The 19,206-nt window shown below is 42.1% G+C and overlaps 1 protein-coding gene across 2 annotated transcripts; it reads left to right on the top strand.

Annotated features, from left to right (window-relative positions):
• Positions 1-662: 662 nt before the first annotated feature.
• Positions 663-15,954, top strand: DYRK2 (dual specificity tyrosine phosphorylation regulated kinase 2). Of its 2 annotated transcripts, XM_005519336.3 has the most exons (3): positions 663-1,057; positions 1,827-1,963; positions 10,239-15,954. In XM_005519336.3, the coding sequence occupies exons 1-3, from the start codon at positions 1,003-1,005 to the stop codon at positions 11,838-11,840; spliced, it is 1,794 nt and encodes a 597-aa protein (XP_005519393.1). In that variant the 5' UTR covers positions 663-1,002; the 3' UTR covers positions 11,841-15,954. The 2 variants fall into 2 exon arrangements, with proteins under 2 accessions (XP_005519393.1, XP_014104491.1); XM_014249016.2 differs by lacking the exon at positions 1,827-1,963.
• Positions 15,955-19,206: the final 3,252 nt, after the last annotated feature.

Below are 19,206 nucleotides of genomic sequence, written 5' to 3'. Positions count from 1 at the left end.
TCTTCTATTTTTGGCAGTAATGACGTTGGAGATGACAAACCAGGAATTCAAAGCACTGTAGTCCACAAAGCACGTCGTGCAGTTTGGAAACAAGGCCAATAACGCCCCTCGCACTCCCATTCTAGGCTGAAGCACTTACGCCTCCAGGGCACTCCCAAAAGCTTCTTTTCCCTTTTTTTTTAAGTTTTCACTTAAACACTATGCCTTTCGAGTTATCTATCCTTCGTCCCACGGGGCCACCTTTGTCTTTCGGGTCTGACGGAGCGGCCCCGCCGCCTGACGAGCTGGCCATCCCCCGGCTGCTCCGCCGCCACACGCGGTTCCCACACACGCCGATCTCCCCTGGCGCCACGGGCCCTGCCCGGGCCGAGCCCGTCCCGCCCGCCAGGGCCAACATGGCTGCGCGGCCGCGCTGCCCAACGGCCGGGCGCGCCCTGGCCCCGCGGCCCGCGCGGCGGGGCCGTTGTGCGGGCGGGGCGCGCGGCCGGCGCGGCCGTTGCGCGGGCGGACGTGCGGCACCCGGGGGGGAGCCGCGGACCGCGCCGCCTCCGCGGCGGCGGAGCGGTAGGGAACGGGAGGGAGCGGCGGGGAGGGACGGAAGGAGGGCACGCGGCCGACGGGGCGGGGACTGCCGATCCTGTGCGCTGTTTGTCCCCGCTCCGCCGCGCGAGGAGGAGTGTCCTGTCCGGCCGCCTGCTGCTGCCCCCTCCTCCGTGCGAGGGGACCGGGGCGACCGGGGCGGGGGCGGGGGAGGTGATGAGCTTGGGCCGGGGGCTGCGGCGGCGGCGTGGCTGCTGCTGCTGCGGCTGCGGCGGGAGGCGACGGCGGGCCGTTGGAGGATCTGTCCGGCCGGCCCGGGGCCAGGGGGATGCAGCGCAGGACGTGTCTGGGTCTGGGTGTAGCTGATCGGAGAAGAGAGGCAGTCGCCGCCCGTAGAGGCCGAGGAGCAGCGGAGGAGAGCCACCCTGACATGCCTTTTCCTCTCCCTCCTCTCCAGCGGCCATGTTAACCAGAAAACCCTCGGCTAGCGCCGCCGCTGGTGCTGCCTACCCAGCCGGTAAGGAGAGCGAGCGAGGGCCGCCGCGATCGCCACCGCTGGGCCGGGCTGCGGAGGCCCGGCGGAGGGGGACGGAGGCGGGGGGCGCTCGGGGGCCCAGCGGCTGCCGCCGCCGCAGGGGGGGCGGGCGGGTCGGACAATGATCCGCCCTCCCCCCCCGGCAGCCGAGCCCGGGGGGCCGTCGGGGGCTGCGCGCTGGGCTCCGGCGAGCCGCTGTTGTGCGGGATGGCGGGTTCGCCTCGGGGGAGCGGGGCGGGGTGAGCGGGGGGCCGAGAGAAATCGCCTAGGGAAACGACCCGAGGAGAACTGGGGATTGCCGCGAGCGCCGGAGCGGCTGCGTTTGACAAGGGGCAGCGGTGCTCGCCGCCGCTTCCCGCGGCAGACTTGTGAACTCCTGGCGGGTCCCCGGCGGCGCCGGGATTTCGCCGGGCCAGACGGCTCGGGGGGAGGCGGGGGGCGCGGGCAGCCGTCCAGCCCCGAGGCGTGCGCGGAGCAGAGCCGGCTCGTTCTCCCGGTTAGGCGCCTGCCGGTGGCGGGTTAATCTCGGATGAAGGGTTTAGCCGGGCGAGCACGGCCCGCCCGCGCTATTAGCCGGATCGGTGCGTGTGTGCGCCGCGGCGGTGATTAGCTTTTAATGGCTTCTGCCCGAAGCAAGACGGGCGGCGGTGCCGGCCGAGCGCTGGGGCCGCCGCCGCCGCCCCGACGGGCTCGCTGCCCGAGGGGCCGCCGCTGCCGCCCGCCGCTCTGCTCACCCCTCTGCTCTCCGCAGGCAGGGCAGGGGACAGCGGCCGTCCGCTGCCGTCTTCCCCGGGCACCGGAGCCGGGGTCTCCCGGGCAGGAGCTGGGACAGGCCCGCCGTCGCCCCTCGCATTGCCGCCGCTCAGGGCCAACAACGCTTCCCACACGGTGAGCCCGGGCAGGGGGGTGTGGACGGGGTGCGGGGAAGGGGCGTCTGCCCCGGGACCGAGCGCGCATGGGCCCCCCGAAGCGCGCGGTGCTGGAGTAACACGCGTCTGGTTTCTGCAGGCTCCGCTGAAATGTGCATGCTGCTTGGGAGGCTGGGACCCTGTAACTGCACACATTGCTTTCTCCCTCCCCAGCTCGCCCCCCGCCCTTCAGTCTGGTTTTGTGTCTCGTTTTCAGTGACAAATTCGATTTTTCACACTCGCGTAGAGGAGATGTTCTGGTGAATGCATTTTTTGAGATGAGTTTAGTCGCTGTGATTAAAGTGTCGTATGAACTGTGGTGAAAAATGAAGGCTGCTCTCCCCTTTACGTGTCTGATTAGCTCAGGCCGATCGCAGTTTTCCCTAGAAATAGCAATCGCTGTGCTCAGGGACAATGATTGGATGAATCTGCCTTTATTGCTGCAGTAGTTTACCTATAAAGAACCGCTGATGGCGTGAAAAGGACGTTATTTTCCGGTTCTGTGATATCTCACGTTATCTCCCACTCCTAGTTAATCTACTAGGAATGAAACTTCCCAAGTATGCCACTATATATGGATAAGAGGAGGTATCTCTGTCCTAAAGGCACGACAGAGTAGAGAGAGGGGTCTATATACTGTCACGTTAACACTAAATATCTGAATTTTTTATTGCATACATTTCCTTTTATATTCTGAAAGATTTCATACTGACCCCGAAAGGCATTGATGGCATACTTTTCCTAGAATTAATGAGTTCTTCGTGGATGCTCACATACTATCTTTGTAAACATATGGCAGAGCTTTAAATGGTAATGTGATTATGAGCTAGTAGCGGAAGGTGAAACTGTGCATTTAGATACTAGCGTTCCAGTGACTTTCCATATAACTTCAGGGGTAAAACATCTTACTCGAATCCATTTAGAGCAAGAATTGTCTTAAAAAATAAAAAAATAGTATTTATACAGGGTATTCCCAAAAGGAGTGAAGAGTATTCTGCAAATTCAAGGTGGAGGTGCATACTTGAGATCAACTTCATTGTGTATTTATGTAGCTAGAGTATATGTCTGAATTTCGCTAGTATAAAAGGCCAATTTTTTTTCACATTTGTATACCAGTTAAGTGCTGCTTGATTTAGAGTTGGGGCAACAGCTTAGGGGCTGTTTTTAGTAAAATCATAAAGGAAGGAACATAGTACAAACACCCTGGGCACCAGTCATGCAGGTGCATTTACAGTAGGGCCCACAAATATCAGGGGCTCACATGTAACAGAGCCCAGACATAATTTAGGATTTGTGAAAGCATGGTGGTCCAGCTTTATCTGTGACTGCTTATTAATTCTGAAAGTACAGAATTTTGGTATTTTTATACAAAGATTTTGTGTTAGTGTATTATATATACTATCTGTGCATATATATACATGTGTAAAGATGCAGTCTTTATAAAAGCATTCAAGGGGTGTTTAAGTGCTACATTTCTGTGTTTCAAGTATCTTTACAAGTATATGATTATGTGTGTGTGTGCATATGTTTATATGTAGCATATATATGCATACTATGGAAGCGTCCAGGATTGATCAAGCATTATATGGCTATGCATCAGAATCTGTGTCCCTCTAAATTCTGACTGTTCAAAGTCTGTCTTTCCTTTGTGATATGGAAGAGCCTACTCTACAGTGTTTATTTAGCCTTGGGTGCTGTTACAGAAATGCCTCATGCTGCCTTTGTAGGTGGTTATTTTGTGGTTGGCTAACATAACTTTTTGTGGTAAGGATCAGATATGACACCAGAATACTGGATTTTAATCTGAAAAAAAAGGGGGGCAGTATCTGTTCTGTAAACTGAGGCCTCCTGACCTCAGCTGACACTGACAGATTGAAACCATTGGGTTTGCATCCCAACACTTCCTCCAATCAGACCTGTTTAAAATAGGTCCTTTCAGTTTTCTTAAATTATTTTCCTTCTCTGAGTTCATTTGTTTATCCTGTTTCCATCTCTGTTGTATCTATTGGCTTCTTTAATAGCTAAAAACAGTATTTCTGATTGTGTTTCAAACTTTCAGAAGGTATAGTGTGCGTAAGTGGGTGAACTGCTGGTGTTTATATATGTGTGCATAGTATGTATACTAGTTGTGAGAGAAGCTGAGGTTGAACTTATGTTTTGTTTAAGCTAGAGGGTTTTTCCTTTAATGAAGACAGGGAAGAAATCAACTACCTGTCATATTTCTTGCTTGTGTGATCCAGCCTCTGCTGAAACCGTGGTCTCCTACTGTCAAGTGAAATTTCATATTTGGTAGATTGTAAATAGCATGGGTAGAGGGGGAGAAGATGATGTTTTACAGAAGCTTCATAAAATGGGACAGAGGTTTTGGTGGTAGGCTTTGCAAGCACAGCAGCCTTTGTTGCTAAGCAGGCAGGGTTGTGTGTTGTACTAGGGAAAGATTTTGTTTATTTTTTTTAAAATGTGCCTTCATCCTAGGCTTATTTGTGTACTCTTCCATCCCTGGCTGTCTTTTTAGCCTCATGGTGGAAAACATGAACCTATTTCCAACTCTTTGTCCTCTTCATTTTCCTTTCCAGCCAAAGTAATTGCTTTCTCTTTGGAAGCCTTAAGTTCTTGCCTTGATGATTGGAACCTTTTTCCATTCACTCTCTCCTATTTCATGATGTTGTTCTTACATCCAGTTGACATGCTGCAGTAGAGATTATCTTGCTTGCCTGCTGCTCTGCTTGTGTAAATCCCGACCTGTGATTCCCTCTTCCAGACTCATCTCTGTCTTCTGCCTAGCTCTGTCTCAGTTCTTTCTTACTTGGTATATATTCCTGCATTCTGCACTGTTCCTGTTTCTCTTGAGCAGTATTAATGTTTTTATCCTCCTGTCTAGTGCTGTAGAATGAACCATTTACAATGCATGATTCAGTGCCCTCTCTTCTTCAAGCCCTTTCTAAAATTTCTGTACAGCAAGCCTATTTTCTTTTGCCACTAGTGTTGAGTGTTTACTCATATACTTTTGCATCAGTAATTGTATTCATCTTGATTTTGTTTACTTTAATTTTTTTTAATTGACTTGCATTATAATGGAACAGAGGTTCCTGGACTCCGTCCATACAAAGATCTGGTAGATCACATGCTGCCAATTTTTGCTGTTGTCATCTGCTTTAAAGCAGGTAAAACCAATGAAAATACCTTCTTATTGTGGTGCTTTCTTGTATTAAATTGCCACAGAAATGCTATCACGCATTTCAGAGTGGAAATAACTATGCAGTCAAGACCTGGATTTTACTATATCTGGTTTTCTTGGGATGTTTCTTCCTCTATTTAAAAATTGTATCTAGGGGGAATATGAGGCTGTCTTAACTTTCAAGGGCTGTGGGGATCGGCTGTGAAATTTGGATTCCAGCAGATGGTGACTGTGGTGCTGTGGGGACTGCAGTACTTTTGGGCACATCTCTCATATTTGTATAGTTCACCTAACCCAAGGGGTTCAATTTAGTGAGCATTAACTGTCCTTTTGAGTTTCATCATGTGTAATAAATGCAAGGTGTCCCAGAAGTGTTCAAACTCACTGCACCCCTAACAGAATGAAAAAAATTTAAGAATCCATATCACTCTTGAGGCATAGTTCAGTCTGTGAAAGCATTTGCTATATGAAGTTAAGGTAAACTTTTCAAAAAATGAGCTTATATGGACCAGGTACAGCAACAGCAAAAATCCAAGTGGTGTGTTCCTTCTACCACTCTTGTTGAGCCACAAGCTCAGCAAAGGCTTAGTCTTTTTTTGTGTATGAAACCCATACTCATGATAAAGTCATTAGGGATAATACAGTATTATTATCATTGTACTAATTAGCAAGTATTTTTAGTTCTGAACAGAGGAATGTTGCTGAATTAGTTTATCAAGGAAAAAGAAGGCCTTTTGTACATTTGCTCAGGCTTTTGTTTTGTAGTCAACAAAATAGGCAGTGAAGCATTCTACACCTGATACCATATGCCTCTTGTGTATTTGACACAGTAGGGCTGAAACTGGCACACTCAGAAATGCTTTCATTTCATTGCAGAAACGCTGTGAAGAAAGAGGTATATAGTGTAACAATTATTCTTTAATTAAGTTACTACTTTAGAACACTGTTTCTCCCTTTGTCCTCATCTGTGCTAAGTAATAGCTGATAATGACATCTTATTCCTGTGCAGTATTTCAGCAGGCCATCATGATTGCTCTATTATTAAGATTCATTTTACAAACCTTTTTAGATTTTGATTGACAGCAAAATCTTTTTTGTGTGGTTTTGCTCAAAATAAAATGATAATATATAGCTGAATCATGTGTCTGTCTTGGGTAGTTTTATAGGGTACTAATAATCACACAAAATGACTGTTACAAAGATGAAATATGATACAATTACATAATATCTTGATGCATTTGGAGGATAAAGTTGAGAAGAGGTATGTGCTTCTGTGGGGTTCAGTCCTGTAAGTAGTCTTGTAAAAGATCTTGAAACAGATTAATGCATTGGGTGAATGCACTGGAAAGGAATTGTAAATGGGTTTGCCACCTTGTTAGCCGGCTGGATTCATTTTTATGCTACTTCCATGTTGTTACAGGTCTGTAGCTGAAGTATAATAAGTTACTGTTCTACTTCTGTTCCTAAATCCATTTGTGAAGGCAAAACAAACCCAAATAACACCACCCTCAAATTAAAGTTTTGTTGGGTTTTTTTTTAATGTATTTATCATAGTTTAGGGTGTAGTTTGTTTTGTTTTGCTTGGTGTATCTCCTTCAAAGATTGGGTGAATGTTTCTGACATAGTCATCAGCTTCCGTAAAATGAACATACCAAAGTAAAAGTAAAATCTTAATGGTAATTTTGAAGTTATGAGAAACCACTAAGAAATAAAAGGAATACCGTAACATTTGCTGTTATGTAATTGATGGTGTCACAAGATTCAGGAAGACGAGTTCAAGCTCATCAGTTATTTTTTTATTTATAGTTTTTTTAGTTATTATTTATAGACTTAGAACAGTAGGTTTTTGATTATGTGTGCTACACAAATATGTAAATCGTAGAAGGTGTGGATGGGTTTGAGCACAGACAATACAATATATAATTGGCAAGCTTCATAAGTGAATGCAGGTAATCAGTTGTGTAGGTTGTTGGTTCTGGAATTTACAGGTCCATCTGCAGAAGCAAAATGGAGACATGTTATAAACCTCTCAGGCTTGTGGTTTTGGTTGAAAGGCTGATGGAGCTTCTGCATACCAAGAACAGTTTGGTACTGGGCTGAGAAGGCTGTAGTTTTTGTAGCTTGCCAAGCCCATTAGTTGTGGTTCAGGAACTTCAGGTGTTGCTGCTGAAGCCTGTGGAGCTTGTGAGCAGTGCAAGCCTGAGCTTGACAGCAATCTCAGACACCCAAGTAGCCAGAAGTAGATAGGCAGAGCAAAGGACTGGTGCAAGTCCAGGTTGGAAGTAGATAAGGAAAGTCCACTTTTCACATGGACTTTGTGGTTGTGTTGTGTCTGATAGCTCTAAAACTCTTGTTGGACTTTTTTGAAAGAAGAGTGGGCTCTCTTCTCCTGCTCAGCTTTTGGAATAGAGCCTGTGATAATGTGGTGTTTTCTACAAAAAAAACTAGTGCTACTGTCTGCATCTGCATTTGCATCCCCAAGCAGCAGCTGACTGAAACTGGCAAAACCAGTAATTTAGGATTTGGGTTGAAGTTGGAATAATGCTGGTGATTTCATTCTGCTGCTTGAAAAAAAAAGCCAGCCTATTAGCATCAAGAGAAACCGTGAATCTGCCTGAAAATGCCAGAAGCAGAGTGACATGGTTTACACTTTAGAATGTGTTCACAAACACGCTTTCAGAAAAAAGAACTTTTTAGTCCCTGTTGAGAGGAAATAAATATATCAGGTTTTTTCCAAGCCCTGAAGGACTTCTTAGTACATATACTGATGTAAGCAGTGCTTAGGAATGATGGAAAATAGTTAAGTGTGAAAACAGGTGACTTGAGGAAAAAGAAATTCAAGATGTGAGCTGTGGAATGAGTACTTGGGTTAAAAAGTTCTTAAAGATTACTTTTGCAGTGCTACTCTTTCTTCCTCATTGCCTACATTAGTATTGCTTACTCCCTGTTTGTCAGGATATGTTCTGCTTTTGTTCAATTTGTGTTGGAAAATAAATTTTTGTACCTAGAATTTCCTAGCTTGAGTCTTTGGAAATGTATGTTTACTCTGCTTCTTCATTATGCCTTTCTTAAACAGTTCTGCAGTGCTGCATGTGCTGAACCTATGACACATCTTACTAACTAGATCTGGTTCTTCTGAAATGGGTGATTTAGCAGCTCTTGGGGCAATTTTGGTTTTTTTTCTTTGCAGTAACTGCTGTTTATATAGAGGATCAGGGCAGCCTTCAGGAAACTGCTACTGCAGTGCGCCTCAAACTTGACCTGAAGGAATTGCCTGTAGGCATGATTAATTCCTCTTAATGATTTAATTTCTGGTGCTTTTGAGACATCAAACTAGGAAGGGAGTTTTTGTTGATTTCCTGTATATCTTCAATGCTTAAGTGATACAAATATCTTTGCTCTGAACTGTGATTGTGTGGTAGTGCTTCCTATGGGATTGATCAAATTTGGTAGCGTGAGCCTAAATTTCTCTGCAAGCAAGCATACACAGTCCAACTGCAATGATGAATGAACCAGTTATTCAACATCAGTCAAAATGGAATCAGAAGAGCAGTCAGCTTGGCAGAAGCAGTCCCTGAGAGCCCTTGTTCTTACATTATGTGAGTTTCAGAGCTGCAAATTTCAAAATACTGTCCAAAGGTGAAGCTGGTGTCCAGCTGGCAAGTCTTTGGGAACAAGTTACTGAATATACAAAAATATGCTTCTGCCGTATCAGATTGATGCCTTAACAGAAGCACAAAGTATGCTTGAGTCTGCCTCGCATGTCTGGGTTTTCTCATTAGGAAGCGCTTCTGTGTTGCAGCACAGATTTCATTGCCTCATATCACAGCACACAACTGTCATTTTCTGATTTCATTTCAGCAACCCTAAGTGAACAGGGAATGTGTTATCCTTAGCTGCCTATAAAAAATACGGTTCAGATGAAAACTGCTCTCAACCCCGGCTTGATCATCTGTCTGACAGTATCAGTGAACTTTTCGTTAGTAATTTGACATAAATATTAAGACTGGTGAATCAGCTGGAGAGACAGCAGGGGAGTTCTTCCCACATTTGTGTAAGACCAGGCAGAAGACAAACTAATTATCCTCTACTAGAGAGCAAATGAGGAATTCTAAGACAGCTATTTTAGTGGCAGGTATGCTTGTAGATTTCTTGTTTCTTCTTAAAAATAGCAGGTTTGAAGAAATAGTTGCTTTCACACCCCAGTACTTTGCTGTTTGCTTGAAAATGCTGAATGCTACTGTTTATGCGCTGTCAAGAACCAGTCTAATTTCTCAAATCTATTAATGCTGTTTTTCCATTCCTTTAAAATAAAGTTACTGTATGCTCCTCAAGGCAAAGATTTGCTCTCTACTCAAGTCTGCATAAGGCCCCAAATATCGTATCGGTTAAAAGTTACTGTTAGAGACTGGTTTGGGAAAGTGCTAAAGGATGTGCTTATTCTTCCTTGATCAGAATGTTTTGCTGAATTGTGACTGTCTCAATTGCAAGCAGTAAGTTTCATTCTTGAACTTGAGAAATGTGTGGGTTCTTTTCCTCTTTGTGCATGTCACAGCACATTAATTATTGCTTAAAAATGTATCTGGAACTTTCGATATACAGCAAATTTAGGAACAAGTTAAAAACTTGATTTCTGAGAACAGGTGACGAGAGCATAAGCCATGTAAGTTCTGGCAGGCATTGTATGTTATCATCAGCATCTGTAAAACAGATATTATTTTTTATAAAGTCTGCTGTCCCTCTAGCATGCATCTTGATGTTACAGGTCTTCTGCCTTGAAGGTTCCTTGGAGATATTGTTAGCTTCCCATGAGAGCACATTTGTGGTTGCCTTGTTGCAGACATTTTGGAGAATCATGAAAATAGCACTTGAGAAACAAGAATCAGGAAATTTAATAGCATCCAGCAGTATCACAGTATACATGCTGTATGTTTTAGCTTCTCTGTAAACAATTGACATCTAAGAAGACACTTTGTTTCGAGGTGATTAGGGAGAATGGAGGGTTGGAGAGTGAATGTAGAAGCATGGAGTTCATGTCTTTCTTGTTAACTGGGTATGTATTTATTTTCAATTTTAGGTTGGAGGCAGTAAGCACACAATGAATGAGCACCTACATGTTGGTAGCCATGGACAAATCCAGGTTCAGCAGCTCTTTGAAGATAATAGTAACAAGAGGACGGTTCTGACAACTCAGCCAAATGGACTTACAACGCTAGGCAAATCTGGATTGCCAGTGGTTCAGGACAGACAGTCAGAGAGTGCCCACAGGCGACAAGGGAGCTCCAGCTCTTTAAAATCTACAGATGGAACAGGGAAGGCGAAATCCTCTGTTTCCACACCAGAGCAAGCAATGAAGCAATACATGCAAAAATTAACAGCTTTTGAGCATCATGAGATTTTTAGCTACCCTGAAATATACTTCTTGGGTCCAAATGCAAAGAAGCGGCAAGGTGTGATTGGTGGTTCAAACAACTGTGGGTATGATGATGACCAGGGGTCTTACATACAAGTACCCCATGATCATATTGCATACAGGTATGAAGTGCTGAAAGTTATAGGGAAAGGAAGCTTTGGGCAGGTGGTGAAAGCCTACGATCACAAGATGCATCAGCATGTGGCACTAAAAATGGTGAGAAATGAAAAACGTTTCCACCGCCAAGCTGCGGAAGAAATTAAGATCCTGGAACATCTTCGGAAACAAGATAAGGATAACAACATGAATGTTATTCACATGTTGGAAAACTTCACATTCCGCAGCCATATCTGCATGACATTTGAGTTGCTGAGCATGAACCTCTATGAATTAATAAAGAAAAACAAGTTTCAGGGCTTTAGCCTACCTTTGGTTCGGAAGTTTGCCCACTCAATTTTGCAGTGCTTGGATGCTTTGCACAAAAACAGAATCATTCACTGTGACCTTAAACCTGAGAACATTCTGTTGAAACAACAGGGTAGAAGTGGTATTAAAGTGATTGATTTTGGCTCAAGTTGTTACGAGCATCAGCGTGTCTACACTTACATTCAGTCACGGTTTTATCGTGCACCTGAAGTCATCCTTGGTGCTCGTTATGGGATGCCTATAGATATGTGGAGCTTGGGCTGTATCCTAGCAGAGCTTCTGACTGGTTATCCACTTTTACCTGGAGAAGATGAAGGAGACCAGCTGGCTTGTATGATTGAGCTATTGGGCATGCCTTCTCCAAAACTCTTAGATGCATCCAAGCGAGCAAAAAACTTTGTGAGCTCTAAGGGTTATCCCCGCTATTGCAGCATCACAACCTTGTCTGATGGCTCTGTAATACTTAATGGTGGACGCTCTCGGAGGGGAAAACTGCGTGGCCCGCCAGAGAGCAGAGAGTGGGGTAACGCATTAAAGGGATGTGATGATCCCCTCTTCCTTGACTTCTTAAAACAGTGTTTAGAATGGGATCCTGCTGTCCGTATGACACCCAGCCAGGCTTTGCGGCATCCCTGGCTAAGGAGACGATTGCCAAAACCCCCTTCTGGGGAAAAGGCCTCAGCAAAGAGAATTACAGAGAGTACTGGTGCTATAACTTCCATTTCCAAGTTACCTCCAACTTCAAGCTCAGCTTCAAAACTGAGGACTAATTTGGCACAGATGACGGATGCCAATGGGAATATTCAGCAAAGAACAGTGTTGCCAAAACTTGTTAGCTGAGTTTGAAAAACCCAATGCTGTTAATATGAGAGATACAATGTGGCTGAGCCTTATTTGTATGAAAAATTAGCTCAGATATGCATTTTTATTTGCTCAATAAATCTATTCATTTGTATCTTTCAGCACTCATTTTAAATGTAATTTAAAATGTTAATTTTGTTTTTATAAAAATACGGGGACAATGCTTTAAGTTTTTCTACTTATTTTTTAAAATGTTTGTCTTCTACAGTACAATTAGCCTTACTGTAACTAGTGTGACACAGTAATAAACATCAGTGGCAGGCCACTGGTTACAACATGACTGTCATTCATTGCAGTGTGGTATCAAAGGTATTAACCTTTCTCTTCCATGGTTCATATTAGTTTTAACCTGGGGTAAATTTGAAAGACTACCTTTTGGATTTTATGGGTTTGGTCTGTCTTCTGTGCACACTCACATCTATGAGTGACTGGACTCCAGAGAGAATACTCAAAGAATTCAGTTAAGCACTTGTAAACTTGTAATTTAAAGTGGAGCCATAGTGTGTTCTATTGTCATTTTTTATGTGGTAGCCCAGAGAAAGTCATGGAATCACTAAGGATACTGTCACCTCCAATGGAATACTTTCTGTATTTAAAAGTAATGGGCTTTGATTAAAATTATCATTTAAACATAATGCAAAAAATAATACCGGGGCTAAAATGACTCTTACCTTGCATGCCATGTGGTAGAGTGAGAGGAACAGGTAGTCCTGGAAAGCATGAAAATGGCAATATATCTGTTTCTCTGAATTTGAAAGTGGCTGATTAGTTGGTAAAGCAAAATGTTCTGAACTTTGTTTAAGGTCTGTAACATTGAGCATTCACACAGGTTCTCCTTTTTTGTTTTTTCCCCCATCTCTTCTCTTGTGTTTTTTCTAACGTGCAGCTTGATCTCCCAAAATCTCACCTAGGCAGAAGTGCTCATTCTGTCACTTTTATACTGTAACTTCCAGACTGTTAAACTACATGGATTTCAAGGTTGCTTTTATTTCCTCTGACAGTGTTTGAGCGACTGTGACTTCTGTGGTACATTTACACTTCAGATCAAATCTGCATGTAGGGGCAAACACGATGTTACTACATTGCTTCCTGTAGAGGAGTACTTCACCTTAGACAGCTTAACTGTAAAAGGAAAGATCCTCAGTGGAAAGCTTTTCAGTTGGAAGACACCATCCTAGATAGTTTCTAATAAGGGAAAATCATCAAAGGAGAGCTAGGTGCTTGGAATTTGATTTAATCTTTGGCATTTGTAGATGAAAATTAACTTTGAAAGAAGAGTTAGAGATGTGTAGATTTGTTCATGTGTGTGTGCTAATGCTTGGGGTTTTTTTACTTATAACTGCATTCATGGAAGAAAAATGGTCTACTAAAAAATAGTATCTAGACCTATGAGAGAGGTATTCACATGTTGTAGCATGTTTTCAACAGGAACAGTTTGAAATCTGAGATCACTACTGTAATGCATACAGTGGCTGTGGTCTACATTGGATGTATAAAACATAAAGGGAATTTTAAACAAAGTAGAATAATCCAGAAGGGTTAGAACAAGACACACTAGAATAGATTGCATTAAACCTCAGTAATTTTACTTACAAACAACATTTATATGCACAGATTTTACTGAGTTTCTTGTTCGAATTATGAAATTTACTTAAAGCATGGTCCCCTGAGAGGCCAAGAAAGTTTCCGGTTAAGTTCTCCTTCATATTTGTTAATTTACCACTTACAGCTTAATTTTTGTTTGTTGGTTTGTTTTAATTAATGTATGACTGGGGGAGGGATATAAAGAAAAAAATGACAGAATTCTCAGGAAACATATCACTGAACTTCTTGCCAAAAAGTCAACACCTGAAGAAGCTCCAAAATAATTTCTGAGTAGAGGATGTTATTTGTTGATTGATAAATGTAAAAGTTAGACTGTCAATCAACCATTTTTCTTACGTTTTAAAATAAAAAAATAATTTCCTGCCTCTAGTCAAATTAAATTATTTAGTGTTAACTGTTCACAACTTTATACAATATGTGTAAGTGCAATATGTAACATGTATGAAATCATGTGAAAAATGAAATATAATAATACTTCTAAGAAAAGTGGAGTTTAGAATATGAATATCCAGTAAATTATGGTCAGTAATTCTAAGTCTGGAAAAGAGATATATTAATTTTAATGTAAAATTAACTAACTTTCATGACTGTAGGGATACATTACTATGTGTTTTTCTACAGTAACAGGGAATCTTTGCTTCCTCCACCACCTACTTGGCTTTACCACTGCTTTCTACCTAACTCTTCCTGCAAAAGTCAGGAAATAGGGATGCTGATGTTAAGGGTGAAAGAAGAATCATCTCCCTTGATATTTTTAAAAGTGGACATTGATACATGTTCCTGCCTTTTGCAGCAGCTTAAGGTGAAAACATTCATGATGTTCATGGGTCATTAATGGGCTACAACCACTAAATTTTCTTTTTCATGTAACCAGTTCTTAATGCCAATAACGCATTTATGACCCACCTTCTTCATAAATGCTACCGGAAACTTAAAGGCCAAAATATAGTGTGAAGAGCTATTTTTTTAACCCAGATACAGTGGAACTTCCTCTATACTAAAGGAGCAGCTACATCAAGGTTTTTAAGTGATGTAGCTGCATTTTATTGTAGTTTATTTATCCCTGTAGAAAAAAATGGGGGGAGGGGGGAAGGATGTTGCCTCTTGCTTTGATGTGATTTTATTCTAAGGGCTGTGATAGTTAGGCTGATAGAAGTTGGCTTGGAAACAGTGCTTAGTCTCACATGTTACCATTGTCCGGAGATGTCTGAGCTATTTTCAGATTTAGTAACAGCACAGTGTTGTCTTTGGTTGCAGTCTCACTTGGCTCAGTTTCTTGCACCACTGGTGTGTTCATTACCACTTAAGTGTTGGAACAAGAGAGAGATGCAAGATGTGTAGATTAAGGATAGAGGCTGGATTGTGCCCTTGGTGTTAACAATGTGCCTTTTGTTATAAATGCATCTTGGCCTCTTTAACCCTTGGAATACTGCTTAGTAGGGATGAAATCTATTTTTAAGTGCTATACCTGTCTTAAAACATCCTGTAGATGATCGAGGCCTTAATAGAAACAATAAGGCAATCACACTGTTAGGGTGGTGAGGACACTCTGTTCTTGTAGTACCGTCTCATTAAGGGGTTAAAGATGGCCCTTCCTCATTGGTTGTACTTTAACATCAAATTGATTTTTTTTTTAAATAATTTTTTCTTGTAGTGACACTAGACAGAAATCAACTGTATTTGTAAAAATTTACCTCAAACTCTTCAGTTTTATAGTGTGATTTAATCCCAGGGCATTTGGTATGAACCAAAGTGCATTCCTTTTATATGTGCCTGGCTCTTATAAAAGTGACCAGGGATTTTTACAATTTGGGTGCAAGGCACTTAAGCCACTTTTAACTTGGTGGGTGGTTTGGAGTTATAAATGACTTCATGGGAATGTTGAAAACACTTAAAAGACATAAGTAGCATCGGGCAATATTAAAATCTTTAAGAAAGGGTGTGCATTATTTAATGCTCTCCATTTGTTAATTTTTTTTTCCATCAGTAATATTTGTGATAAATACGGAAAGAACTCTTTTTACAGTCAACAAAGATTAGAATATTGCCCAGTGTAATACTATGGTAGCATTTAAATAAAATAACATTTGTGAATTATTGTTTCTAGGGGCTTGTACATCTCTGCTACAAATTGTAATTACTCAGTTCAACTGCTACAATTTTCGTCTAAGCAGTAGCTTGGGTTTTTATTGGGCAATGACTTAGACACGTGACTGTAATATGCTGCAACTGTGTGTACTGAAAACATGTGAAAAATGATTGAATGTGGACTGTGTATATATTTATGTATAATTTTCTGTGAGATGCTGCTGTTGCCACTTAACATTAAAGATGTTGAAGTGGGTTTTAATCCTAGTGGCCAGTTTTATGATACTGTATGTATTGTACAGCTGATGACAGGAGTTAAGACTGTTCTAGTGAATATTTGTTACATTTTATTGTTGTGGCCAGAGATCATTTCAGAATAAAATTTTATGTCCTACTTTAATTCTCTCCACTGTACTTTGGGTTTTTTTGTAGTCATAAAGAGAGCCCCTGGAAAGCTGACACTTCTTAAATGGGGGAAGGCCTTCTCCTACTCAGTCAGTGGCAGCAGTGCCTTTGTCCCCAAGCTTCTTGCTGGTATCTGTATAGAGCAATCACTCATTGCTGGAGGATGACTCTTCTGCTACTTTATGTGTCTTGACAGCCTTGAATATTGCCCAAAGGCTGCTTTTGCCCTAAAATTTCTAAAGTTCTTCTCAGGACTTAGAACATAAAACATTTTGTATTTTTATTTGCCCCATATTCAAGAGAGAATATCTTTGGCAGGAATTTTGTGGACATGGCTGTTCTAACTTTTTTTAGCTGCTTTAGAAAGATTTTTTAAAATAACAGTAGGTCTGATTTTATAAGAGACTCAATTGAAACAGGTACAGTATATGTTCTTTTTCTTAAATCTGCTTTTAAAAGACCCAGATTTCTGCATGAATATTTGTGTCAAACTGAGTTTCCAGAGCTTGTCAGACTTTGTAAAGTCCCAGGATAATGAGAACATACTGAACAGGCTAGACTGAGCTACGTTCTGTTCACAAATACATCCAAAGTAATTTCACCAGAAACTGCCTTATAAGTGATTGGCCACATTCTCTACTTGGTAATGTCCGTGTGCACATGGAGCAGTTTCTCTGAAAAGCTTCCGGTTTGGGTGAGCCCAGGCTGAAATCAAGGAGTTTAATTAGACTTCCTTAGTGTTTCCTATTCAGCACAGTTGGGAGATTTTAGAGCACAAACCCCATCAATATTAAATATAGCTAAATACAGTTTACAGCCCCAAAAAGCAATGAGTCAAAAATTACATCTTTGTGGCCTACTTGTGATGGTGTTCTGAGGACAAAGGTCTTTTAAACTTCTTTATGGAAAAAAAGTTTAACTGACTCCAGCTTATTCTCTTGCCAACTTTAGGAGTCTTTTGTCAACTTTGCTTTTTCATCTGAAGAACGGTCAGGGCCATCTCAGTTCAGTTGTCTGAAAGTTGGCTTTTGGCCTGTGCCATTTGCTGAGACTACCAGTAGCTGGTGGGGAAATTGTTTTGCTCTCTGCCAGCACTTCCTAGTCTTCAGGAGCTCAGATCCCTCCCTAAAATGGGACCCTTGGAATCCCACCCTGAATGGCAATCTGTATTGCTGTTATCTCCACAGTGCTTCCTTTTGTGGAATATCTGTCTCCCTTTGGATATTGTTTGTGCGTCTCCTGTTTTTTACAGAAAACCCAGTAAAGAATGCAAGAAGTGTAATGATCATCAGGAGCTGTGTTGTTCACTGAGAGGTGCTGTTGCTTCTCTTCACAATGCTGTCTTGTCCCACTTTTTAAAGATCTGCTTATTGAAACATCCAGCAGGAATTTTACTCTTGCTCAAAACTTAAGAGATGAAAAAGGTACCATGGAATGTGTCTGTGTAGGGCTGTCTGTGGTCAGGAGTTGGTATGGAGAGGGAAAAAATGCACCGGTAAGACAAATGGGGCCAAGTTTTGGGTAAGCATGATCTTTCAGCGTTCAGCGCATGTTTAAGAATTTCAGCAGTATCAGGTTGAGAATGTGAAAGTCTTAAATGCTTCTCAGTGTCTTAAACAATTGATAAACTATTAATTCAGTGGAAAAACATTATTTTGGAAGACTGTCATTTAAACTCTATGCTAATAATTAAAGGATAGCATTAAAGAATCTTTTCTGTAGCCAGAGCTTTATAAGCGTTATTATACATTTCTATTCGAAATGTGATTTACAGTGCTGTTATGCTGCTAGCATAATCTCATGTTTCATATTTTATAGTTCCTGAGAGGAAGAACATTCCTTGTCTTTTTCTCAAGTGCGTGGTACTAGACATCTCCCAGCCATCAGATACGCTGTATCAGAGTGAAAATGGCATTGGTAGAACTGGTTTCTGTTCCTTTGCAGAAATCCTCTGCCGCTCTTGGAACTGGGGTTTCTCTGTGTCATTTTCCCTCTTTGATTTTGTCTGCAGTTTGTTTGCTTGTTCATTTGTTTTTAAGAAGTGCTTTCCAGCCTCTGGCTGTGGTAACTCTTGGATCTCTGCCAGCTATCAAACACATTGGGATAGGGAATACTGCAAAAACGTTTCTTTAGCTTTTTCCCAACAATAAACAGTCTAGCTCAGTACCAAACTCCTAAGACCGGGAAAGCACATTCACCTCCAGCTGCTGGGTCCACACCAGCTGTTAACCTTGCTGTTTAACTTCTGCTTGAAGTTTGGTGGAAATGCCAGGTGCTGCAGAATGAAATGGCTTGTGTCCATCACTTTGAGGGGGAAAATGATACTACCGTTGAAGGTCATGACATCTTTTTTGAGAAAATCTGGGATAGAGATGGAGCTAGGGAAGGTTTAGTTGAGAAATTCTTGTACTGGAAGGCTCTGCATAACACCTTGGGAAGTGGCAAATACAGTGTCCCTGCTAACAGAGTGAGAACTGGTTCCTCTGTTTTGCAGACTGTTGTCATTTCTTCCCTGTGGTTTGGTTGTCTGCAAGCTGCACGTAGCTATGCATACCTTAGTTACCTAAAGATATTGTCTGGAGCAGCTGCAAACAGTTGAAATACTATTTTATCACTAACTTGGGCACTGGGAAATCCCAAGGTTCTCATTCAGAGACAAGACCGTCTGACCCAACATCATAGCACCCAAAATCCATTTAAGACTGTCTAAATGCAAAGCCTTGCTTTGAACTATTAAACTGTGATTGAACATAGTATGGGAGAGAAATGTCCCTGAAGCAGAAAAACAATTGACAGTTGTTTTATAAAGACTTTTGAGCAGGTTTCTAGTATTGTACTGATTAATTTAGGACTACCTCTTTAATTGAATAGAAGTAGTCTGAATAAAGACATAATAATAATATTTTTATTTCAACTTCAATGTGGCAGTAAAAATTCCTCATTTAATTATTTTTCCCACCAGCTGTGGGTTCTTGCAGACGCTACAAAATACACTTTCCTCAAACCATCTAGGTATAGGCATCTACTCTAATATCAGCTCCTGATGGACATGCAGGACCCAGAACTAAGGAATGTGTGTGTATACAATATATATGTATAGGTATGCATGTGTGTACACATATATGACTCTTTGAAAACAAACCAAAAAATTCTGCAGGCATTCTTTGTAGTGCTTTTAAAAAAAAAAAAAAAGAGAGATGTAGCTTTGTTTTCCCTTTGCCTCTTTGAAGTTTCAGTGTAAGTCCAA

This window comes from Pseudopodoces humilis, chromosome 5, assembly GCF_049639895.1.
Source record: "Pseudopodoces humilis isolate 2021_Gansu_Grassland_sample_001 chromosome 5, ASM4963989v1, whole genome shotgun sequence".
NCBI classification, from domain to species: Eukaryota; Metazoa; Chordata; class Aves; order Passeriformes; family Paridae; genus Pseudopodoces; species Pseudopodoces humilis.
Note: the sequence above shows the minus strand (reverse complement) of the source record. Positions and strands in the feature narration are given on the sequence as shown.

What these genes read in the sequence shown, in the direction of transcription:
- DYRK2 (XM_005519336.3), top strand. Translation starts at nt 1,003, where the DNA reads ATGTTAACCAGAAAACCCTCGGCTAGCGCCGCCGCTGGTGCTGCCTAC. An exon ending in TGGTGCTGCCTACCCAGCCG is followed by an intron (nt 1,058 to 1,826) that starts GTAAGGAGAGCG and finishes TGCTCTCCGCAG; the next exon opens with GCAGGGCAGGGGACAGCGGC. An exon ending in CCAACAACGCTTCCCACACG is followed by an intron (nt 1,964 to 10,238) that starts GTGAGCCCGGGC and finishes TTTCAATTTTAG; the next exon opens with GTTGGAGGCAGTAAGCACAC.